General features: G+C 37.5%; 1 protein-coding gene across 1 annotated transcript in view; it reads right to left on the minus strand.

The window, feature by feature from the left end:
* The window catches only part of LOC138697009 (uncharacterized), a 104,034-nt gene that overhangs the window by 61,466 nt on the left and 15,900 nt on the right, over positions 1-26,668 (minus strand). Inside the window, exons 5-8 of the mRNA XM_069822600.1 lie at positions 20,254-20,440; positions 15,832-16,053; positions 6,869-7,123; positions 2,496-2,671 (exon numbers count right to left, since the gene is read on the minus strand). Of these exons, the coding sequence (XP_069678701.1) occupies positions 2,496-2,671; positions 6,869-7,123; positions 15,832-16,053; positions 20,254-20,440 (840 nt within the window). The remainder of the gene's footprint in view (positions 1-2,495; positions 2,672-6,868; positions 7,124-15,831; positions 16,054-20,253; positions 20,441-26,668) is intronic.

The raw sequence follows: 26,668 nt of genomic DNA on the forward strand, positions 1-26,668 counted from the left end.
CTTTTTTTATAATATGCATTCGTTACCCATATTTCATTTCCGTAGTTTAATACAGATTCAACCAACATTTTGCCAATATATTTTTTGGTATCCTTCCAAAGATGTTTATCCCACCGTATAGAATTTAAACATGTTATAATAAAAAATAAAGGATTAAATAAATAAATAACTAAATAAATAAATACAAAATAAATAAATATTACCTTACTCTCTCCAGCATTATCCTTAACATTTTTGCTGTTTTCAAGGCGTTGAATAATATTTACTTTGTCAGAATTACTCAGACTTGAAAGTGTTTGTGACATGATGCCTTACCATTATGCGGGGGCTTGGATTCTCGTCACAACACACCACGTTGTACTGTTTCCTGCCTTCTTTAGACTCAAACGAATTCTACTAAATCGACGGAGCAGTGTACATCTGTCTACATAAGGAGTAAAATAAAAAATATCAATAACGTTTATATATTTAAGGAAAATATATATATTTAAAGGAATACATACATATATACACATAATATAAATACAAAAGTCGACCTAGTTGGCGAGTTGGTATAGCGCTGGCTTTCTATGCCCAAGGTTGCGGGTTCGATCCCGGGCCAGGTTAATGGCATTTAAGTGCGCTTAAATGTGTCAGGCTCATGTCAGTAAATTTACTGGCATGTAAAAGAACTCCTACGGGACAAAATTCTGGCACACCCGGCGACGCTGATATAACCTCTTCAGTTGCGAGCGTCGTTAAATGAAACATAACATTTAACATTTTTTAAATTTCAGTATCATTGTAAAATATATTACAAACTTACAGATGTTAAATATTACAATTCTCTAGGTACTTATGATGATGATTATGATGATGATGATGATGATGATGATGACGACGATTTCAAAAACATAAAACATTATGTTTCAACACTGGTTTTATAGATGTAGGCCTATGAAGGTGCAGAAAATCATACACTCATGTAAACAACACAAAGCATTTGTTAGGGGATCATTCACGTCCAGAAATACTGTGAAAAGGCAAACTCTCCGCGGATTCTCCACTGTCGCTACTTTTAACAGAAATATGTCCGGGGAACTTCCTCCTCCAGTAAATTGACATAATACGGCATTAGTCTTACTATTGCCATACTTTCAAGTTTCAAATCAGTTCCCCTATTTCCCAGGTTTTCGTACATCCTATGCCTCATAATATGTTGTTGTTGTTTTCTAATGCCAGGCGTTTGACAATAAAGTCATTTGACCTCTTGCACTCCAGTATTTTTCAAAGATATTATCATGGCCAGCCACTGAAACACAGATTTTGAGGTGTTCCGAATCCATTTCTTGGTTTGAGTTGCACAATGGGCAGTTAGGGGACTGATATATTCCAATTCTATGCAGGTGTTTGGCCAAACAATCGTGGCCTGTTGCCAATCTAAATGCAGCTACAGACGATTTTCGTGGTAAATCGGGAATTAACTGTGGATTTTTATGCAGAGAGTTCAATTTTTTCCCTTGGGATTGTGTTATCAAATTTTGTTTGTTGAAGTCTAAGTATGTAGATTTAATAAATCTTTTCACAGAGTAATACGTAGATTTAGTAACAGGTCTGTAAATAGCAGTGCTGCCCTTCTTTGCTAAAGCATCCGCATTCTCATTTCCCAGGATTCCACAATGGGATGGTATCCATTGGAATACAATTCTTTTATTGAGTGATAATAATTGAGAGAGCATTTTAGTTATTTCTGCTGTTTGAGATGAAGGTGTGTGTTTAGAGACTATTGATAGAATAGCTGCTTTGGAGTCTGACAATATAACTGCATTCTTAAATTTATTGATGTGGCATAGAAGATTCCTGAAACTTTCACTTATTGCAACGATTTCTCCATCAAAACTTGTTGTTCCATATCCAAGAGATCTATAAAGTGAGAAGAGGCAGCATGTAACACCTGCACCGGCACCTTGTTCTCTGGAGATCAAGGATCCGTCAGTGTATAAATGAAGCCGGTTTTGTGGAGGGTACCTAATATTAATTGTCTCTAAAGACAATTGTTTTAGTATTTCAGTGTTTACTTCTGATTTCAGTATTTCTTATGTTAAATTTAGATTATATTCTATATTTAATAGAGTTAAAGGATTCGGTTTAATTTGTAAGTTTGCTTTTAAATATGCCTCATAATTTACATAGCCATTTTTGAGCAGTTTAATGATAATTGCAAAAATTATGTTAAAAGTGTATAAGAAAAAGGTTAATAAACGTTGTCATATTAAGGCGTGTTACATTAATATGTGTATTAAATTAAAATATTGTGCTATGCTTTAAAAATGTTTATTATTTTTTTCTTTTAAAAAATTCCTATGTAACGTTCACAATGCAATGTTTTCATAAAATACATCCATTGGCATCTTAAGACGTGGAAACAGCAAAGTAGAAAATAATGGAGTATATCTAGAACGCACGATAGAAATTATGTAAGTGCCACGGACATCATTTTAAGCGATATGAACTCAGGAAATACTTCTGCTCCTCTTGTCCAGTCCCAGCCAGAAATCGCCGTCAATCGACATGTTGAACCCCTTCTGCACGATCTTGATAGGAACAGGTGTCTTGGCGACCACTTTGAAGGTGAACCGGGATAACAGGTGCACCACTGCCAACTTAGCTTCCATCAGAGCGAATCGGTTTCCTGTAACAATAAGAGAAGGTTCCTTCATTTTGCTCGTATTTAGAAATTGTAACCCTATGCATTGTCTTTCTTTTTTTATTTCTTATATCACAAGCACTTCCCTCCTGTCTCACTTGAGTTAAATTTCTGTAATACAATTTGAGGTGGGGCTAAAATGAACGACGCTTTTTGGAAAAAACAGTATTAAAACAAGTGATTTTGTGGAATGAATTTGTAGTGGAAAAGGATTGAGGGGCAGAAGAAATTATTCGGATGAAAGCTGTGTTTTGTCGACCAGGTTGCAAATCAAATTCCGCTCCGTTGTTAAGAGTACATACTCTGGGACTAGAAAAGGCATATGACAGAGTTCCAGTTGTAAAATAATGGAATGTATCTCGAAATATGGGAATGAATGAGCGAATTATTCGAGCTATAAAAAATTTGTACTAGAATTTAGTGTCAAATATTAAAATAGGAAAATAATTGTCTAATGAATTTCCAGTCACCAGAGGATTACGTCAAGGTTGTTACATATCACCATCTTTATTTAAAATGTATACACATGAAATATTGCAAGTTTAGAGAAGAAAATGTTCACGGATGGGTATACAAGTTTAAAATAGGAGAAAGTAGCCTAAATCGTACCGGCGCCGAACTCGTACCACTATTAATATTGAGGAAAGTATTGCATGTAGGGACCATCTGGGGAGTTTTCTATGAAATACAAATAGAAACACTCGTTCAGTTTCCCGCCTTTCAACCAAGACAACAGCTGTAGTAAATCGTGCTTAATAGTAAGTTCTGATTTCTCATATAAGATTTTGTTACTCTTTCGTAAGCTCTTATTGAAACATTGAGTTAGTTTAATGAATGTGTTTTATTACACCTAGTATATTAGATTGTTTGCATTATTTAAACGGTAAAAATGGTCACTGTAACAGCTTTGTTCAGGTTATAATCTGAATAGTTTGCTTGGAGTGCTGGTTTCCTAAATCGTACCTTTAAAAGGTTGCTCATATCGTACTAGTACGATTTTGGCAACGTGAACAAATAACGTTAGGTGCATAATATTTTCAAATTCCAGAATAAATAATGACCAAACGAGAATACGGAAAATCGAAACCAAGTGCTTTACTTAAGGCAGTGGATGAATTTCGATCCGGAGCAGTGGGATTGAATGAATGTTGCCGTAAGTACAAAATCCCAAAATCGATTTTCAAGCGATATTTGATGGGCAAAACAAAGGGAGGTGCGGGTCGTCCTGCAAATGGATCCGTCAACGGGAGGAATACAGCTATTAAATATGATTTAATCTTGAGTGACCCTTCGTGTTTTCGTTTTATTAGATCTCGATAATAGCCTATTTAAGATTTATATATTACAAAAATCTCTGTATCTTAAAACATCTTTGTTTCTCATTTGTATTAATAAAATGTCATAGTAAATGACAATAATATAATGAAATAAGTTATTTTTATGTAGTTCTTATTTTGAAAATTGTGAATTTTACAAATGGGTACGATTTAAGCAACCTATAGGTACGATTTAGGAAACTAGGCGCACAAATCGTACCACTTGCAAGAGTTTTAAGTAATGTCTTTTAAAACAATTGATAATTATTTAAAAATTCTGAAAAAAATATATTTTGTGTCCCAAGGTCCTGTCTCAATGTTTAGCAGTGTATGCAATTAAAATTCCTTCCCATTTAGAAATGGCTAAAGAAAAACTGAAAAGTGGTACGATATAGGCAACCTTCCCCTACATTTATTTACTTACAATCTTCATTTCGCTAGTGACCAAATAATCATAGCTCAGGATCAGGAAAATATGGAGTATGTGGTCAGGAAATTAACAGAAATATATAATATGTGGTGAATAACGGTACGTTCTAATACAGGATGTTTCAAAATGAATATCGGAGTTTTAAGGCTTTGTAGTATTTATTATATTTAACATACAATTATAAATAATACATGAAATGAAAGAGCAACTCAAACAGTTTTGTACGCGCATGCATGTTTCCTCTGTCTGCCGTCAGAAAGCGCGTTGAACGAGTGAGAGAGTCTTTTACGCGTAGCCCCAAGAAATCTGTTCGGAAGGCTAGTCGTGAATTAGCAATTCCAGCGACGTCTGTGTGGAGAATTTTAAACAGACGCTTACAACTAAGTCCTTATCATTTTCAGTTGCTACAAGCTCTACAGCCTACAGGGGCCGAATGACAGAGCTTGTTTCGCATGGCCTCCACGTTCACCATATCTTACGCCATGCGGTTTTTACCTTTGGGGATTCATGCATATACCTACCAGACTTAAGACAGAGGATTGAAGCAGTTGTTGCAACAATTACTCCAGACACACTGATCAAGGTTAGGGAAGAACTAGCTTATCGACCCGATGTGTGCCGTGTGACGAATGGTGCTCACATTGAGCACTTGTAGCAAACTGTTTGAGTTGCTATTTCATTTGGTGTATTATTTATAATTGTATGTTAAATGTAATAAATACTACAAAGCTTTAAAACCTCGATATTCATTTTGAAACACCCGGTGTATCAAAATATTTATTAATTAGCGACATAAAAATACAAAATTTAGAAATTCAAGGGCAAATATTTGTAACAGGTTAGGACGAACTAGAATAGAAGAATAAAAATAAATAAAAATGGAAATTAAGATGAAGAGAATAAACATGGTAATAATAAAGGTAAACCTATGCATTAATTACTCATATATAAAATGTTACACGAATTAACTAATTCTGATTACTTACTTACTTATTGGCTTTTAAGGAACCCGGAGGTTCATTGCCGCCCTCACATAAGCCCGCCATTGATCCCTATCCTGAGCAAGATTAATCCAGTCTCTACCATCATATTCCACCTCCCTCAAATCCATTTTAATATTATCTTCCCATCTACGTCTCGGCCTCCCCAAAGGTCTTTTTCCCTCCGGCCTCCCAACTAACACTCTATATGCATTTCTGGATTCGCCCATACGTGCTACATGCCCTGCCCATCTCAAGCGTCTGGATTTAATGTTCCTAATTATGTCAGGTGAAGAATACAATGCGTGCAGTTCTGTGTTGTGTAACTTTCTCCATTCTCCTGTAACTTCATCCCTCTTAGCCCCAAATATTTTGCTAAGAACCTTATTCTCAAACACCCTTAATCTCTGTTCCTCTCACAAAGTGAGAGTCCAAGCTTCACAACCATATAGAACAACCGGTAATATAACTGTTTTATAAATTCTAACTTTCAGATTTTTTGACAGCAGACTAGATGACAAAAGCTTCTCAACCGAATAATAACAGGCATTTTCCATATTTATTCTGCATTTAATTTCCTCCTGAGTGTCATTTATATTTGTTACTGTTGCTCCAAGATATTTGAATTTTTCCACCCCTTCGAAGGATAAACCTCCAATTTTTATATTTCCATTTCGTACAATATTCTGGTCATGAGACATAATCATATACTTAGTCTTTTCGGGATTTACTTCCAAACCGATCGCTTTACTAGCTGCAAGTAAAATTTCCGTGTTTTCCCTAATCGTTTATGTATTTTCTCCTAACATATTCACGTCATCCGCATAGACAAGAAGCTGATGTAACCCGTTCAATTCCAAACCCTCTGTGTTATCCTGAACTTTCTTAATGGCATATTCTAGAGCAAAGTTAAAAAGTAGATGTGACAATGCATCTCCCTGCTTTAGCCCGCAGTGAATTGGAAAAGCATAAGATAGAAACTGGCCTATACGGACTCTGCTGTAGACTTCGTGGGAGTACAAGAGGTTAGGTTAGATGGGAATGGCATATCACAAATAGGCGATTACTTGTTGTATTATGGGGAAGGAAACATTAATCACCAATTAGGAACAGGATTCTTTGTACATAAAAGAATAGAATCAGCAGTAAAAAAGGTCGAATTTATCAGTGACAGGTTATCGTATTTAGTACTTAAGGGTAGATGGTGCGATATCGTAGTTATAAATGCTCACGTCCCCACAGAAGAAAAAAAATTAATTCTGATTATCTTTACAAATTTTTAAGACGACAGAGATTAAAAAAAAAAGGCATACATAATTGATTTATTCCTTGTCATGGAGCACATGGCCCAAATTAGTGGAGCATTGTAAGGAATATATCTATTATGTACTGTACGTCTTGCATTAGCTTATGAAGTGTTTTGGCCACAACAAGACTCAGGTTTATTCACACTCACCGATACAGATCCTGGGTCCCATTCCAAAAGGTATGTACGTCAAGGGGTTGATTTTAGCTTTGTTCTCCTCGCTGAACCTCTCAGGGTCGAAGCGTTCCGGGTCAGGGAAGTATTCGGGGTCGCGATGCAGGCCAATGATGGGGATGAAGAGGGCTTCTCCCGGGCTCATCTCGCAGGGAGGGTCGGCATTCAGAGTGTATTGTCGAACGCAGACACGGTCCACAGCCGCGGCAGGCGGGTACAGCCTCAGAGTCTCTGTTGGATTCAAAAAAATATGTTTTTGCTTAATTTTCCACAAGTGATCTCTTGTGCTAGCCAAATTTCATGATGAACCTTCTTCCCTCATGAGAAATCACTAACTGAAATTAGTAAGCTTTATTAATTCCGGTATGGCATAATTGCGCTCCGCGGTCAATTGGGAAGCCTAGGCATGGCATAGTTGCGCCCCTAAGAAATCAGGTAACGGAATGGACATTGCATAGTTGCGCTCCGAAGAAATCAGGTAGCAGAATGGACATGGCATAGTTGCGCCCCGATGGAAGTAGTACACATAAAAGTGATTGTCATAAAATAAATAACTTAAAAATACACTCAGGCACAAAAAAATCCGGACACTTTAATATTTTCTGGTATTTTGCAAACCATTATCTTCTCATACAATATTATTGTAGCCATCTGTTGTTATGGAGACGTGTATACATTGTTGATTGTTTTTTGTTTTATAAACAAGCCATTACAACCATTGCTTTCGGAGTCTCAGCTATAACAAATTTTGTCTCAACCATTTTGTGCTTCATTATCGTTATCATTCGTTATTTCTTTATTTTTACATTTTCTGAGTTTAAGTGGGGTTATATCATTTGTCTTAAAACAAGATGCGACCTGAAGATGTGGCTCGAGCTGTAGCCCTTAACGATGATGGACGCAGTGTACGTTACATTGCAAATGTTATGAATATGGCTAGAAGCACAACCCATGATGCCATGAAACGGTATAGAGAGACCCTAGAATATACCAGAAGACCAGGTTCGGGTCGTCCAAGAGATACAAATCCAAATGAAGACAGGTATATGGTGTTGAGAGTTCTTAGGGAGCGCAACCTGCCAGCTACTAGTGTAGCCCAGCAATTTGTTAACCTGCATGGACGTCCAATTTCGGCCAAAACAGTTAGAAGGAGGTTGAAAGCAAGCGGACTGATATCAAGTAGACCTGCAACTGGTCCCAGACTTCTCAGGATGCATCGAGTTGAACGACTGCGTTTTGCAAATGATCACAGGGATTGGAGAAATGGACAGTGGAGCTGTGTTCTGTTTACCGATGAGTCCCGTTTCAATCTGTGCCCACCTGATGGACGTGAAAGAGTTTGGAGAAGGAGGGGAGAACGATTTTCACAGTGTTGCATTTCTGAAAATGTGCCGTATGGAGGTGGTGGAGTGATGGTTTGGGCAGGAGTGTGTACGGATGCTCGTACAGAGTTGGTTTTTTGTTGAAAATGGAAGACTAACAGCTGACAGGTATATAAATGAATGTTTGACTGATCATGTTGTGCCATTTGGCCAATTTGTAGGCGATAATTTTGTTTTAATGCTTAATAATGCACGGCCGCATATTGCCCATGCGGTCGGAGATTATCTCCAAGAAGTGAGAATCCATGTTCTTCCATGGCCAGCAAGGAGTCCAGACATGAACCCAATTGAACACGTGTGGGGCATGCTGGGACGGCGTGTTAAGAATAGACGACCGAGACCAGAATCGTTACAAGAGTTGAGGCGAGCACTTGGCGAAGAATGGGAACTTAATCCTCAAGAAGGCATTGCTAACCAAATTGAGAGCATGCCAAGACATATGGATGCAGTTATTCAAGCCAGAGGGGGTAATACCCGTTACTAAAAAGAGTTTTTAATGTTTAAGGCACCATAAAATGAAAAAACAGTTAGACCAAAGGATTCCATAGTTATACGCCCTTTGTAATTTTTTCTAAATTTTCTCATTAGAGATTTTTTTTTCAAATGTTGTCGTATAAGGTGCTAAATGAAACATTATTTTGTTTAAATGGGTTTTGTTTTATTTTGAAATAATTGACAACAAAATACAAGCAAATATAGAAGTGTCCGGTTTTTTTTTGTCCCTGAGTGTATTATAGTGGTATCGCTGTACAAACAAAAAATGCAGTTCATTTGTTGTGTGTTATAGACAAAAAAGTGTTATTTTAAATAGCAAAATTGATCGTAACCACGCTGCGGACTTACACATAAACAACATTAAAAGAAAAGCTATGGAAGACATTTCTGAGAGACCCATGAAATTCATTTGAATATGTCAGTTAAAAAAGCACTGCCAACTTCATGGTGTTCATTTTTGTGATAGGCTATCGATAATCTTTGCGTAAACAGTAAAAAGCAGTTAATAAAGTACTGCCAACTTCAAGATGTTCATTTTAACGGTATCGATAATGAATATTAAATAGATTAAGAAATCAATAAGATTGGTTGATTACGAGGCTCGAGCGCCCGTAATGTCTTTTTTTCTACCTATTTCATCGGGGCGCAACTATGCCATGCCCCTTTTCTCTACCTGATGAGAACGAGGCGCAACTATGCCCACAAAACAGGGACCCTTTTTATCTGCTGCATCTTATCTGACCGTGGGGCGCAACCATGCCCTGCCCATTAATTCATAGTGATAATGAGTATTGGGTGTTCATTTCAAAGTGTGTCATGACGTCACTATTGTGAGTCAGCAATTTGAAGCGAGTTTCAGCTTTTATGTCAGAGAAGTTGCCTATTAATCAAGGCGTTCAACCTGAACTTGAGAACGTGTACTGTATAACTTGAACGTCGTAGCAACAGATGGCGGTCTGTACGGTCTGTGTGTTACCATAACCTCTTTCGAACTGTGTTTTGCGCGGCCAAGTCGTACGCAGGGTATTTGTTATCGGTTGCGTACGGCAACATTCCACAACACAAATCAAATGCTCCGTGTCCATGTTGACCGTCGAAGTTAATGTCAACAAATACGTAAGAAATCGTCTTAACCCACTCCTCATATCCTGATAGTAAGAAAAAACCCATCTCAGTACATGTTTCCAAACATTTCACATTCCTGCCACTACCGGCATTGCCGTACATATCAGTAAGTACTCTTCAGAATGAACGCCGTACTTGCTATGCAACTTCTCTGACACATATGTAATACACCTCTGCGGAAGTGTAGGAAGATTGAATTCTCTAGGCTCATCGACTAGCCATATGACGGCATACAGCGAGCCATGACACACTTTGAACTGAACACCCAGTAGAGACGAGAATTTCATGTACTTCAAAATCCCAAAATATGCATGCATTCATGCACTATCAAACTATTAAACATGCACTATCAGGCGAAAAACACATTAAAATATGCACTTACATATTTGTTCAAAATTTCTGATTTCACTTCACTTCTTTGCGCAGTTTACAACTAACTACATTTCTAAATTGATTTCTGTAAGGTTCCTATGCTTGTCAGTCAATATGTTTTTGTAGACCAGAATGACCTTTCTACATCGCAATAAGTTATGAGTGCAAACTAGAATGAACATTTCTCTGATATTTAGTTTTTTTTCTTTTTCTTCTTCAATCCTGATTCCTGAATATGAAAATAAGGTACATAAAAACCGACAAATTGAGGTGTCCACTCAAAACCATTAAACATGGATTTAAACAGAATATAATGTATATTATATGCATCATTAAACTAAAAATTGCTTAAATATGCATTATGTATGTTATTATCCCTAAAAAGGCCAAAACATTCAAATATGAACGGAAAAAGTACACATATTTGGAACCGGAGAGTAATGAAATGGATAAGTACTAAGTTTGAGCTATGTTCTGTGTTCCTATAGAAACATGCATTCGCATGAGATTCTCGTATCTAATAATGAGAATAACTTACTGTTCTCCAACCAGGAGATCAACCGTGAAAAGAATGTGCTTACTATTGCGTCATCTATTGGAACGAAGTAGATAAATAATATTACCGTTATAACGCCAGTTTAAAAACCATGCGCTCTCCTGAATATGTTATTTCCTGTATGGAGAGATTAAAAGACCAGGAGATTAACTGTGATCTAATTTTGTAATTAGGGTAGTATCAATATGTCTGTATCAATGTTATGGTTTGTGCTGTGAGAGCTAGCCAATAGAGATAAGAGTACCCACGTGTGTGACCTTGTGACATCTTATGACAACATTCATCCACAGCATTACTCTCCTTCGTCTCATCCGGCAGAGACTTTTTCGTGGTTGGAGCACAGTACGTAATTCGGTATTAACGAAGTTTTTCACTGTAAATCCAGTATTCTACAATCTTTCCTCTTTTCTGCCTTCTTCTTACAAGCAAACATTCTCATGGGGGCAGATCAAAAAGTTGTTTTTTATTCTTTCACCATATTAATAATGTCAAAACAAGTGCTTATACAGGGACATCACTTTTGTTTTACCAACATTTTTAACATTAACCTGGCTATACTCGGAAACACTGTTACCCCCTTCCATTACAGGTGCTTGGTGTTGCTAGTGCAATATGTAAACAAATCATTTTACTAGCTATAGGAGGAGAGGAAAGTAGTGTATTCATTTATCTTGCAGGTAAATAAGATATTACGATTTTCAGTTTGTTTATTACTTTTACGGTATTTTATCAAAATACAGTAGAGTAGTAACAGTTTTTTTTTCACAAATTCAACTCTTCAGGTGGTTTTATTCATTATAAATGGCTACTTTATTCAGCATATTACCGTACTTTCGGTAACTCTAATTTTCACTTCTGCTCAGTCCACACAGATTAAGTTATTCAGTCATACTACACGCCGTACCTGTGCGAAATAAGCAGGGCCAGGTGTTTATGGAGATCTCGAAAATCACGACATAATAGATATACTATAGATTTTTACTAATCTTTACTAATTAAGTGATTCTGATTAATAATATGCGGATAAAACAATCACGACAAAACGGCAAATAGAGTCCTAATAGCGAAATATAAACACATTCGCGAATTATTATTATTGCGTCTTTTTATAGCGAATTTCATATTCTGAGTTCGTTTTCGGACATTTTTTTCATTTGAATTTGTTGCACATTCAAGTAGGATACATTACATGGTATTCCAGGTGTTCTGATTACATTAGTGAACTCAAAAGACGGAGAATTCAACATTTCACAAATAATTTGAAAGTGTTAATTTGAGGGCTGCAAGTTTTTTTTTCTTTGGATTTTAATGAATGTGTGTTAAATACAGTTTCAATCCAACAAATATTGTCTACTGGCCATACCGCACCTTTACCAGAATCTAACGAACCTTTGATGTTAATTGTTTAGAAAGTAATATTCATACTGAGTTAATTGTATTTTCCAAAATCTCCATTAATATCCGACAAGATTACAAATCAATCTCCAACAATCTCCTCCGACACTAAAATTAAAATACACAAATGACAAAATTAATCTCCATAATTACCTTCCCTGGTAATAAGCTTCAATAATATAGGCTCTTTCTTCTATAGAAAACGCAATCATATTTCTGAAACACACTATACTCTGTAATGTTTACTTCACTGCTAGCAGACTTCGAATGCAACAGCGACAGTAAGTTTGTATGACTGACGGGAGCAAGGATATTAGTTAAAGGGGTGGGAGTCAAGTACATTCAGTCCACACCTGTGGAGTAACGGTCAGCGCGTCTGGCTTCGAAACCAGGTGGCCCGGGTTCGATTCCCGGTCGGGGCAAGTTACTTGGTTGAGGTTTTTTTAGGGGTTTTCCCTCAACCCAATATGAGCAAATGCTGGGTAACTTTCGGTGCTGGACCCCGGACTCATTTCACCGGCGTTATCACCTTCATCTCATGCAGACGCTAAATAACCTGAGATGTTGATAAAGCGTCGTAAAATAACCTACTAAAATAAAAAAAATAAAAAGTACATTCAGAAACGCAGGTACAATAAAAATGCAAGTAAAAATAAAGTGATGTCCCTGTACAAGTTTTGGCAAATCAGCGCAATATTACGAGAGCCGTAAAAATAAGTTTCGCTTCATGTAAAGATTTATTATAACAGATAAGCAATTGTTGAGCTATTTTCCAACATATTCCCTACCATAATTTTCATATCGTGGAATCAAATTTTGTATCTCTGTGTCGGAGAAGTCTGGGGATCAGAATCAGTTGTGACAGCCGTCTGCGCCTCTTTGTCGGTACCATGGTATGACAAATGTCTCAATTCCTGTGGGGAATATGTTGAAAAATAGCTCGACAGTTCTATCTGTTCGAATACATTTTTCCAGAACTAACGAACGAGTGAATACTGCTCTTAAAATGATAATGCACAATAGGCTATTAACATTTTCACTGCAGAACTATCAAAACGACCTTTTCAATATGTTTCATAAGTTAAATTTCACATTGTATCGGCTTCATTTTATTACAAGGTCGGTACTAGGCGGTAGATCTCTTTATAGTAAAGATAGCATTATAATAATTCCAACGTGCCACAGCACCAAACACAGGGATTATATTGAAGGAGGGGTAGAAGGACTATGCTATGTCGATGTAGACTTTGTTACTCTGACAGTGAAGGAGGGGTACGAGGACTAAGTCTTATATCGATTTAGACTTTGTTACTCTGACAGTGAAGGAGGGGTAAGAGGACTACGTCTTATGTCGATGTAGGCTTTGTTACTCTGACAGTGCAGGAGGGTAAGAGGACTATGTCTTATGTTGATGTAGACTTTGTTACTCTGACAGTGATGGAGGGGTAGGAGGACTATGTCTTATGTCTATGTAGACTTTGTTACTCTGACAGTGATGGAGGGGTAGGAGGACCATGTCTTATGTCGATGAAGACTTTGTTATTCTGACAGTGAAGGAGGGGTAAGAGGACTATGCCTTATGTTGATGTAGACTTTGTTACTCTGACAGTGATGGAGGGGTAGGAGGACTATGTCTTATGTCTATGTAGACTTTGTTACTCTGACAGTGAAGGAGGGTAAGAGGACTATGTCTTATGTCGATGTAGACTTTATTACTCTGACAGTGAAGGAGGGTAAGAGGACTATGTCTTATGACGATGTAGACTTTGTTAATCTGACAGTGAAGGAGGGGTAAGAGGACTATGCCTTATGTCGATGTAGACTTTGTTACTCTGACAGTGATGGAGGGGTAGGAGGACTATGTCTTATGTCGATGTAGACTTTGTTACTCTGACAGTGAAGGAGAGGTACGAGGACTATGTCTTATGTCGATGTAGACTTTGTTACTCTGACAGTGAAGGAAGGGTAAGAGGACTACGTCTTATGTCGATGCAAACTTTGTTACTCTGACAGTGAAGGAGGGGTAGGAGGACTATGTCTTATGTCGATGTAGACTTTGTTACTCTGACAGTGAAGGAGGGTAAGAGGACTATGTCTTATGACGATGTAGACTTTGTTAATCTGACAGTGGAGAAGGGGTAAGAGGACTATGCCTTATGTCGATGTAGACTTTGTTACTCTGACAGTGATGGAGGGGTAGGAGGACTATGTCTTATGTCGATGTAAACTTTGTTACTCTGACAGTGAAGGAGGGGTACGAGGACTATGTCTTATGTCGATGTAGACTTTGTTAATCTGACAGTGGAGGGGTACGAGGACTATGTCCTATGTCGATGTAGACTTTGTTACTCTGACAGTGAAGGAGGGGTAAGAGGACTACGTCTTATGTCGATGCAGACTTTGTAACTCTGACAGTGAAGGAGGGGTAGGAGGACTATGTCTTATGTCGATGTAGACTTTGTTAATCTGACAGTGAAGGAGGGTAAGAGGACTATGTCTTATGTCGATGTAGACTTTGTTGATCTGACAGTGAAGGAGGGGTAAGAGGACTATGCCTTATGTCGATCTAGACTTTGTTACTCTGACAGTGAAGGAAGGTAAGAGGACTATGTCTTATGTCGATGTAGACTTTGTTACTCTGACAGTGATGGAGGGGTAGGAGGACTGTCCTATGTCGATGTAGACTTTGTTACTCTGACAGTGAAGGAGGGTAAGAGGACTATGTCTTATGTCGATGTAGACTTTCTTACTCTGACAGTGATGGAGGGGTAGGAGGACTATGTCTTATGTCGATGTAGACTTTGTTACTCTGACAGTGAAGGAGGGGTAAGAGGACTATGTCTTATGTCGATGTAGACTTTGTTACTCTGACAGTGAAGGAGTGGTAGGAGGACTATGTCTTATATCGATGTAGACTTTGTTACCCTGACAGTGAAGGAGGGGTAAGAGGACTATGTCTCATGTCGATGTAGACTTTGTTACTCTGACAGTGAAGGAGGGGTAGGAGGGCTATGTCTTATGTCGATGTAGACTTTGTTACTCTGACAGTGAAAAATTAGAGAAGGAAAAACTACTCAAATCTAAATATGTCATTTTTATAAGTTAACGGGGGGGGGGGGTTTCTAACCCGGTAGCCCCTCCCCATGCATACGCCCCTGAAGGTATACAGAAAGGAGACATGTTACCCTTACGTCTCATGCACCACGCGAAGTTGACCATATTGTGGACAGACGATTTTCAATGAACAAACAAAACAGCAATGCATTGAAGTGCAGTTCGTTTACACTTGTGAACGGCGCGTTAGTACTTGAATTTTCTAATGACCAAGAATCGGCGCATTCTTTTGCCGCCAAATTGTTGCTTTGCAGGCCGGTGTAATTTTACAAGAATGCAAAAATTTGAACATACGTCACAAAAGTCTTTGTCATTTACTCTTGAATCAATAATGAGATTTACAGCGAACAGCAGGTCCCTTAGCATAAAAATGGCGACATTAAAGGTAACAACATGTAAATTCGGACTTACTTCTCTGCAATACTCCCTCTTCCTAGACTATTATTGTCAGTTTAACAATCCTAATAGCAAATTTTTTACATTATTATTATGGAACCCACCTGACACAACCATGTCGAGATACTTCATGCTGTTCACCGCTTCGTAAGTAAATTTCCCACCGCCTTCTTTAAGTGTCTCGTCGATCTCCTGCTGCAGTCTAGTTTGTATTTCTGGATTCAATGCCAGCTCGTACGAGGTGAAACACAAGAGAGTGGAGGCCGTGTCGAAACCAGCGAGGAAGAACAGAAGAGCTTGGGCTATGATGTCCGTGTCATCAAGTTCTACAAATAAGAACATTTTATACTTGGGAATGCAATTGATCCGTACGGTATAGTCGTAACCAACTAGTGACAACTGACAGTTTTTCACTAATGCTAGTTAAAAGTAAATAATAAATTCAAATACAAGTTTATTATTTATTTGTTTCATCAATCTTTGTTCACGTCATGACGGATTATATGTATTCCAGTTCTTAATCCGCCATCACTCTCAATACAAATATAACACAAACTAATACATAATGAACCTATAAGTATCCTCTGTTTACAATAATAATAATAATAATAATAATAATAATAATAATAATAATAATAATAATAATAATAATAATAATCAACTAATAAGTATAGCTTTTGTATTTAAAACTCCTACTTTAGTTTTTTCATTTTTTATGCTCAATCTCTTAAGAATTATTCTGTTAACTTTATTGACTACTCTTCGTAGTTTATTATCGTGTGACTGCTCAACATTTATAATTCCATCTCTGTTAGAGCTTTGACTTTCTCTTCCCATCTTATTTTAACTCTAAAAAGAAATTTTCCTAATTTATGCAGATTGCTGACGTGTAGGTGACCATTTTTTATAAGCTACTATAGCGTTTGTGGATAAGCTTCAGGGCTTCTACCGCGTTGTCTTGGTGTTATTGGCTGACGTTTCGACCGCTGTGTTGTGGCCATCTTCAGAGCAGTTGTTGGATAAGGAGTCTGCCAGCTCTTATATATATAGTAGTCTCGATGGGGGGGAGTACTTGCTGTGATAGGTCGTAGGTTCTCCTTCTGGCATCTGCTTAGTCCTACGTGGTCCAATCCGGTTGGAGTCTGTGTCAAGGGGAGTATTCATATTAAATACTGGCCCTCATAAGGTCCGAAAGAGTGACCTTGATACCGTGCCCGATGTCCGGATGAAGGGGGGGGGGGCGCCGCGTACATGTGGAGACCTGGCTTCTCGTTTCTAAGTATGATCTTGGAATAGACTTCCCCATGAGTTGCTGAGTTGTAACCCCTCGTCCTTGTTGATGCTGTTGGGATATTGGAATCTACGACCTATCACAGCAAGTACTCCCCCCCATCGAGACTACTATATATATATATAAGAGCTGGCAGACTCCTTATCCAACAACTGCTCTGAAGATGGCCACAACACAGCGGTCGAAACGTCAGCCAATAACACCAAGACAACGCGGTAGAAGACCTGAAGCTTATCTACACACCATGTTCACCAGCCGCGGAAGCCTACGCGAACACTTACTATAGCGTTTATTTGTAGAAATTTTTTATCCACCCAACTGTGTCTCAAATCATTCGTTGCCTGTCACTTTAACGCAATATGCATTTCGTCTTCAGCTAAGCCACACAAAGGACATTTATCCTTCTCTACGTTCCCTCTCTTATTCTTGAGTCTCCAGATCCTAATCTCCACCATGCCATTCCTGTTCTCTCTTCCCTTGAATTTAGTCTAACATATTCTTCCTGTTCCCAAAACTGCTTAACCTCCCTATAGTATTTTAGTGATTCTAGATCTTTAATACTACTAAAAACATCTTGTCTCGAAATTTCGTTTGCCCTCTCTTTTACTATTCTTCCAATAGTTTTCGTGTTTATAGACTCACCTTCTCTCCATAGCCTATTTAGACCTAATCTGTTTATTTCTCGTTCAAGCTCTTTCAGCCAATTCGATTTCCAATTAGCGGCTTTCATACAAAAGATACATGTTTTTCATAACTGCCGAATCATTCCTACGTAGAATATTACCTAAATGTTTGATTTTTCTTTCTAGAATAATTCCCGGACTCGAATGGGTTCCCATCTCTAGTAACGCTGCCAGGTTATAAGCATTCTCCGGTATTCCTAGAAATTTTTTACACATTTTGGCTCTTTATCGATGTTTCTGCTGGATAACCTACTACCCCAGATCTCAATATTATGTAATATCTTTGATTATACTAGTGCATTATAGATGTTGACCAAATTCTTCACCCCAATATTCGGCCATTTATTTAAGCATCTGTCTACTGCTTGGAGCGCATTTTTACCTTTATTCCGTGCCAATTCATTCTGCAACTTCCAATTTCCTCTACTGTCTATTATCACTCCTAGGTATACAAGTTTATTAGGATAATTTCTATCAAGAGAAGCAGTCTTATAGGATTGTGTATAAATTCTAACATAATTTTATTAGGGCAATTTTTATCAAGAGAAGAAGCCTTACGAAATTGAGCATAAATACAAAAGTAATTTTATAAGGACGATTTATACTAAGAGAAGATCACTTACACGAAGAGTTATAAACACACTCACACTAGTACACGAGAGATACACTTCATGTAGGGTAAAGGTGCCTAATTCCGTGGTACCCCTAATCTCGTGATAAAATTTAAATTGACTGCATGGAGTTGTAGTCTCTGACGTTTAACTTTTTGAAATACCTAACAGATGCCAGGAGATGTCTTCTTTTCAATTCTATTGATTGCCCGCTTTTTGAATAGAAGCAGTCGACTGCAGAAGCTTTTGTTCAGTGAAAGGTGGTTGACCAGTAAGTTTTCCTTTCTCTTGTGATCGCTTTTGAAGAAACATTTTATATTTGAGGTAAGAATTAATATAGCATTATACAAATTATATATTACTGTAGATTATAGTCAGCTGAATCAAAGTGTATGATTATTTAAACATTATGAGACAATAACAATGCTACAGGAGCTTTCCCATTTTCGGATTTATTTTCATATTTCCCCCTCCTGGCTCTCTCGACCAGTGATGCCAACGCTAAATTGTAACAATTAATGTCTATGAAAGAAAATGTTTCGTGGAAATAATAATAGAAATAAGTTATAGAAAACGTCAATTATAATTATAATGAAATAAAAGGGCATGTATTTAACTTAATTACTGCTGTTATTAGGAATATAAATAATGGGAAATAATTATGTTCTAATTCAATTTATTCAAATTTAATTTTGTATTGAATTTAACTTTCAGTTTATTGTGTTTATAGTATATTAATATGTAATGTGTATTCCTGTAGTTACACAAGCATTTTCTATTAAATTTGTCACTTAGGCCCTTCTTCTATATTGTAATTTCTTGCTTAATCCATATGAAAACAATATACCATGACTTTAATGTATTTTTCCAGATACACGTTTGTTTTCTGAGCATTTAATGAGGATTATTTTAGTATCACGGAATTTGGATCCCTGTCACGGATTTAGGAGCCACTGTATAACATTGAAGAATGATATATTATATACCAAACTTATGAAACTGTTGACACTGAATGTTGTAAAAACTGTAGCAAAAGGTCCAAATAACGTCATTTAGGTGTTACCTGAAAATTTTTGTTACAATTTCGGAATAAATATAGACTTTATTAAATAGGCAACTTTACCCTATAGTGTGGTCCGCCGAAGTGGTGTACAAGTTGAAAATTGATCACAATCCTGCCATCTATCCGCAATATGCGGAACCCGAATCAAGCAAGTTTAATGGATAGGCATTAGATACACACATAATAATAATAATAATAATAATAATAATAATAATAATAATAATAATAATCGTGGTGGTATTGCAGAGTGTATGGAGAAGGAATAGGAAAGGGAACAGAAAGGTAGTCTATAGAATAAGAAACATGCTAAAAATGACGCTAAAGAGTTTGGGCAGACAAATCATTTTACCTTGGTGTCTCGTAATTCGTCAGTCAGCAATTGTGGCACTGTTGTTTACTATAGTCCCGTCGCTCTAATTTCCGGCAGCCAATCACGTTGCAGGTCAGCTACATTTAAACGTGTGCGTCTTGTGATTCGCTGATGAAGATGTAAAGCATTTCCTAAGGTTGGATAAACACTTAATATATAATCGCCCGCCATTTTGGCTCTTTCGTTGGCGTTCGCAGAAAGCACACGAGGACGTTATTTGCCGCTCAATTATTTGCTGAATTACAGTGCGTTTGATTTATTATCATAGGAGCTACGACATGATAATGTTTAACGGTGTGGCAAATAGATCCCTCGTCTGATAGCTCGGCAACGAAAGAACAAAAATGGCGAACGATACTACCTACCTAGACTTTATAGAGCCTTGACTTCCTAAGACGTAAGCAAAGGGGAGGAGTCACGCCGGGAATAACAGCGTCGCGACTATAAAAGTACGATTACATAAGAGGGGAGGAAGCAAAACTGCGGCTCAATGTCGCTGTATACTCACGCTTCTTGGTGTCCTTGACCTCGTGGTCAGAGTGTTCGTCTTGCAGGCTGCCTCTCTTCGCCTGCATGAGAAGCTGCAGCATATCGGGTCGCACGATGCCCTCCCGCTCCCTCGTGGCCATTGTGTCCAGCACCTGCGACGTGAAGAACTCGGAGACCTCCTTCGGCATCAACTTCAGACCGAGAGCCTGCGGGCAAGAGCACGTCTTAGCTCAAAGTGGATCTCAAGTCTACCAATTAACAAGTTGACACGTTTTGTGTAGGTTATGTACTCATTTTATGTCCAGTTCGAGCAACAGTGAAGGCCAGACGTGTTTTTGTAAAGCTCCTAGAGTGTCATAAAAGTGAAAATGGTTAGGAAGCAAACAGGGAACAACAAAAGTGACGCATCGACATCCGAGGAAAAAAAAGTGGCGGACGATCATAGTGTTGTCATCAATACTATGAAGAAAATGTTTGAGGAGTTTAAATCCTTCATCAACGCGGAAGTGAGTGACCTCAAGAAATCAGTAGAATTTATTTCGAATAAATTTGATGTCTTTAGCGAGGAGCTGAAGTCAGAAAAAGAAGAAATCAAGAATCTAACGAAGGAGAACGAATTGCTGAAGCAGGAGATAAGTGAAATACTGTGGTGTTACACCGATGTTACGCCAACTTATTCTTACAAAATTCAATCATTCTTCCAGCGTATTATCGAACCCTGAACCACAGACAATGATGATACTGAGTCGGTATGTTGCATCAGCTATTGATAGAACACTCTCGAAAGATCTCCACGAAACTTTTGAGACCATTTCATCAGAATTGTACTTTGATCTAATCCTTGAGTGACTTTGAGAGTTAGTCTATAAATATCCGTGTAAAGGGGAAAATAATGTCTTTCTGTATCATTGCTTGTGTGAGATACGTCTGTGATCCTGTGACAGACGTACCAGGATTATATACCAGAATAAACCATCTTACATTTATTTACTCAACTTAGAAATTCTACTCTACGTTACTTCGTCTCCTTGGGTCCAAGGACCCCACCCATAATCCCGAAGATAGTAAAAGAGTATCCACTACACCACAATACAACAGTATTCACGCAGGGACAATGTCGTTGTTTTTGGAGTGCCAGAAGCTCCTAATGAAAACGTATATGAAGTGATAGACAATGTGTCAGTAGCCATTGGAGGCAGTCAATACGTCCCGGATATCAGTTATTGAAATAAAAAGACAATCTTTAAAGCAGATTTTGAAAAGTAAAAAAATCCTTGTGATTTTTAAAATACAGCTTCTACCAAAAGTTTAAAGACATCCCTTTAAAACAGATGTTTCACTCCTGACTTTATACTTATGTGAAACCCCCTGATCTTGATAGCTACAGGGAACAAATGCCTTTGAAAATGAAGTTTTTACTTTAAACCCAATCACTCTACCTCTCAAATTGTGGATTATATAACAATTTTTCTGTTATGAAAACTTATTGAAAAAATACATTTTTGTAGAAAAAATATTAATTACCGTACTCCATAAGAGATGTACTTAGATCAATAAATTTTGGCCTGTTAAGTAATAAATTGAAGAGGTGGAGAAGTTCAAATATCTGAGAGGAACAGTAACAAATATAAATAATACTTGGGAGGAAATTAAACACAGAATAAATATGGGAATGCCTGTTATTATTCGGTTGAGAAACTTTTGTTATCCAGTCTGCTGTCGAAAAATCTGAAAGTTAGAATTTATAAAACAGTTATATTACCGGTTGTTCTGTATGGTTGTGATACTTGGACTCTCACTCTGAGAGAGGAACAGAGATTAAGGGTGTTTGAGAATAAGGTGCTTAGGAAAATATTTGGGGCTAAGAGGGATGAAGTTGCAGGCGAATGGAGAAAGTTACACAACACAGAACTGCACGCATTGTATTCTTCACCTGACATAATTAGGAACATTAAATCCAGACGTTTGAGATGGGCAGGGCATGTAGCACGTATGGGCGAATCTTGCATTGAGGCCGAGACATAGATGGGAAGATAATATTAAAATGAATTTGAGGGCGGTGGGATATGATGATAGAGGATGGATTAATCTTGCTCAGGATAGGGACCAATGGCGGGCTTATGTGATGGCGGCAATGAACCTCCGGGTTCCTTAAAAGCCAGTAAGTAAGTAATAAATTTCGCTTTAATGTGCTTTGTAACGATAAATTTTTGCTGCCACATTTTGCTATTATGTCTATCCACCGTTCTGGAGTGTACAAATTCAGTTCATTTTTGCATTGAATTTTTATATTTTTGCAAAATCCCTACCAAAAGAGCGACAACTATACCAGAAATCAAATACTAGTATTCAATTTCTGTTACATGGTCTTGTGAAATGAGACAGTTATACAATAGAGCAATGTTGTCCACATTTTGCCCTCCGCAGGTATCTGAAAATATAACAAGTTTTGGGCATTGGATATTCCTAGAATTGATGTACTAAAACAGGCAACTGCGTATTTCATCACTCCGTATAGCTCTTAGGGCCCTTACACACGAGCGACTTTTTGCCGCCAAGGTCGACTGCAAAAAGCAGTTGACCTTAGCGGCTTGTCGCGAGGATGCAGTCGGTAATGTATTTAAATGGAAAACGCCGGTTGCTTTACACACGAGCGCAGACCCCGACGGCAGACCGACTGCAGCTGCTGTCTTGCAGTCGGTCCCCGCGACGGGCGGCAGCGTTTTCTGCTTACACACGGACGGCTTTTAGTCGCCAAGGTCGGCGACACGCAATGGTTCAAAACATTACATCTAGCTGGATACAATTAATATCTTCTCTCCTATTTAACAGATTATCATGTAACTTTGTATAGTAGTTACAAGCAGTACATTTTTTGTATACAAACTCTGATTACGTTTGTATAAAGAAAACTACCCGCTATAAAGGGTGCGTTTAGAGAAAATCAATAACTTTTATCCTATTTAATAGATATTCATGAAACTTTATACAGTAGTTACACGTAGTATATTTGTCTCTTACACAAACTTTGATTATGTTTTTATAAGGGAAATTATGTGTTGCATCTAGAGGAAATTATTAACTTTCTCATATGTAACAGATTTACATAAAACTTTGTGCAATAGTTTCCGGTAATATATTTGTTTTGTATACAAACTGATTACGTTGGTACAAGGGGAACTACACTTACGGAGGATGTATTTAGAGAACAATTAATAAGTTTTCTTCATCTATCATATTTTCATGAAACGTTGTACAGTAGTTATGGGTTGTATATTTGTTTTGTATACAAACTCCGATTATGTTTGTATAAAGGAAACTACCCCTTATAGGTGCTGAATTTATAGAAAAATTAACAACTACTCGTATTATTAACTTTTCTCCTATTAAACAGATTTTCATGAAATTTTGTACAGAGTTACAGGTAGTATATTTGTTTTGTATAGCAACTCTTGTTACGTTTGAGAGAAAGAGGTGCATTTAGAGGAAATTAATAACTTTTCTCCTATCTAACAGATTTTCATTAAAATTTGCACAGTAGTTATAGGCAGTATATTTGTTTTGTATACAAACTCTCATTATACTTGTGTAAAAGAAGCTGTCCCATTGTAGGGGTGAATTTAGATAAAATTAATACCTTTTCTCATACGAAACAGATTTTCATCAAAATTGTATGGTAATTAAGGGTAACATATTTGTTTTGTGTACAAGCTCCAATTATATTTGTGCAAAGGAAACTATCCCATTATAGGGGTGAATTTAGACAAATTTAATAAGTTTCCTTCTATTTATCAGATTATGATCAAACTTTGTACAGGAGTTAGAGGTAAAATATTTATTTTGTAACAAGAGGGCAAAACTTTCTCAGGAGTTAGTGGAATAGGCTTTATAACAGCTGACATGTACGCTCTTTTTATTTTGTGACACGTTTCGGTGTAGTAATTGTAATTTCCTTCACAAAATTAGCAGCATCTTTCTTTCCCTGATCTGCCAAGCTTATCTGTGTCAGAAAGAGAAATTACTCCTTTGTTTAGACTGCAGTGTGTGTGTGGTAAGTTAACAACGCTGTATCAACCACTAGATATTTTAGAGTCGATAGGATTGGTGATAGATGTTATTTGACGACATGAGACCGAGGATTCGCCATAGATTACCTGACATTCGCCTTGCAGTTGAGAAAAACCTCGGAAAAAACCCAAACAGGTAATCAGTCCAAGCGGGAATCGAACCCACACCCGAGTGCAACTCTGGATCGACAGGCAAGCACCTTAGCCGAATGACGCTGGTGGCCTGCAGTATGTTTCTAGCTTTCCTTCTCTCAGACCTCTCAGGGGATTCAGATAAAATTTTCCTAGGTCTGCATCGTCTGTCACTTTTCCCATTATTATATTACGAGTGAAAAATGACACACCTTTTGCAGTTCGACTGCCGCCGGAACCGACGACACACACCGCCCGTGTCGACTGCAGAGTCGCCCATGTCGACTGCTTTTTGCAGTCGACCTTGGCGGAAAAAGTCGCTCGTGTGTAAGGGCCCTAAAAGAGTTTCGTCCGAGATAACATCCTGACCACAATAGTGGATTCCCACATCACTTAGGCAGATTAAATGCTGGGCCTCATGGAACTTTGGGCCTGGGTGAGATCTGCAGCAAAGCTATAGAAATAACGTTTACTTCCTCAGGATGTTCTTTTGTCAAAATGCTCATTTTTCAAGTTTTTTTCTTATAGTGTCAGCTCGTCTTAAACGCAAACCTTTCCCGTTATATCAGCCGTTCTCAACCTTTTTCCATGACGTACCACTATTTTTAATTTAGGATATTAGCTGTATCACTAACTAAATTTATGACTAGAGCCCGGATAGTTATATATAATGAAAGTAATATAATACAGTTATGTGAACACTTTTTAATGATTGGTAGTGGTAGTACCACTGAAGATGGAGGAGCATTCCTCCGAAACATGTATGGTTTTTAACCGATTTTATTAATTTTATTCAATCATTAAAAAGGGTTCATATAACTGTATTATATTACTTTTATTATATATAACTATCTTACTCATGAACACTGTTGCATCTGACCTAACTTATGTAATTTAATAGAGCCCGGATGTTAGGCAAAATGCCTTTTTTAAATTGAGTGTATGTATCTGTACATAGAAACGAAGTAGTGCACCCAAGATCGCTGATATCACTCCTTAGGACCAGCTCACCTAACGAGTGAAGTCTACTGAGCCAAGCCCTGTCAATCATGAGACCCTTGCCCTTACGGGATCTAGCAGGCTAAATTTATTTATTTATTTATTATATGAAAGACCTATTATAGATAAACACGTTTCCACACATTTTCCTATTTTAGCTCCCGTTGCCTATTTTAAGGTAATTGCCTGTTTATAGCCTTTTTACATTGTACATTTCCTATATTTTTAATGCACTTAAAATAAACCGCACATAAATTATATAAAAAAAAACAAAAAATAACGGTTGTACAAATTAAAAAAATATATATTCACCTCAGACAAATATTTGCCGAGAATCTTATTCTCTAGCAATACATATGTTTCCAAGAAGTCGTAAACATTTTTCCCCTACCGATTCCATCTTTTATGTCACTTAACAAAGAAGTTTGAACAGTATAACCCTCAGTGCTTAGGTCACTTCGGGGTCTGCCAGCGAAAGAAAGGTGATGAGGGAAGTATTAAAAGCAAGTCTCCAGGTCGCGTTATTGTTGTCGCTTGCACGCACAAGTCACGCGTACTTTGATGTCTCTAATCCCTTCTCACACCCATCTTTTTGAGACAATACACAACCGATTTTTCCCGATCTCTGAAAGAAAGTAGAGACAGTCCTTTTGAAATAAGTTGTTTTAAGATTGCTCCAATCACTTCAGTAGAAGTAGAAAAAATTTTCTCTGATAGGCGGCTCACTATGACAGTTGGCAACTTAAAAAAACATCTTCTTGTGACATGTAACCAACCAAAGTGAGTACCGTATGGGATAGTTTATTAACTATTTGTCTATTTGAAGGGTTCAGAACCATAGTGGGCCAAGCGCCATTTACTAAAACAGTAGAAAACAAGGGATAAAATTTATTACCATAATTCAATGGAAACATATAGCAAGTAATATAAAGTATGCACATTAAATATAAATGATATGTCAATCTTCATTAAACTATGGTATTCACCTAACTTTAACTATTGCTTTCTCCGTATTTAATAAATGGCGCTTGGCCCACTATGGCTCTCGACCCTTCATTTTTTGTCTGTTTCCATGAATAATAAATGCCTATTTCATTGGCTATTTTTACTATTTTAGTGCCTAATGCCGGCCTATTTTAATCAAAATAAATGCCTAAACATCCGGGCTCTATTTATGATAAATCGTCAAGTTTAGCTCCCAAGATCATAATAAAAGTTTCTATGCTCCATTACCAA

This window comes from Periplaneta americana, chromosome 3 (assembly GCF_040183065.1).
Source record: "Periplaneta americana isolate PAMFEO1 chromosome 3, P.americana_PAMFEO1_priV1, whole genome shotgun sequence".
In the NCBI taxonomy this organism is placed as follows: Eukaryota; Metazoa; Arthropoda; class Insecta; order Blattodea; family Blattidae; genus Periplaneta; species Periplaneta americana.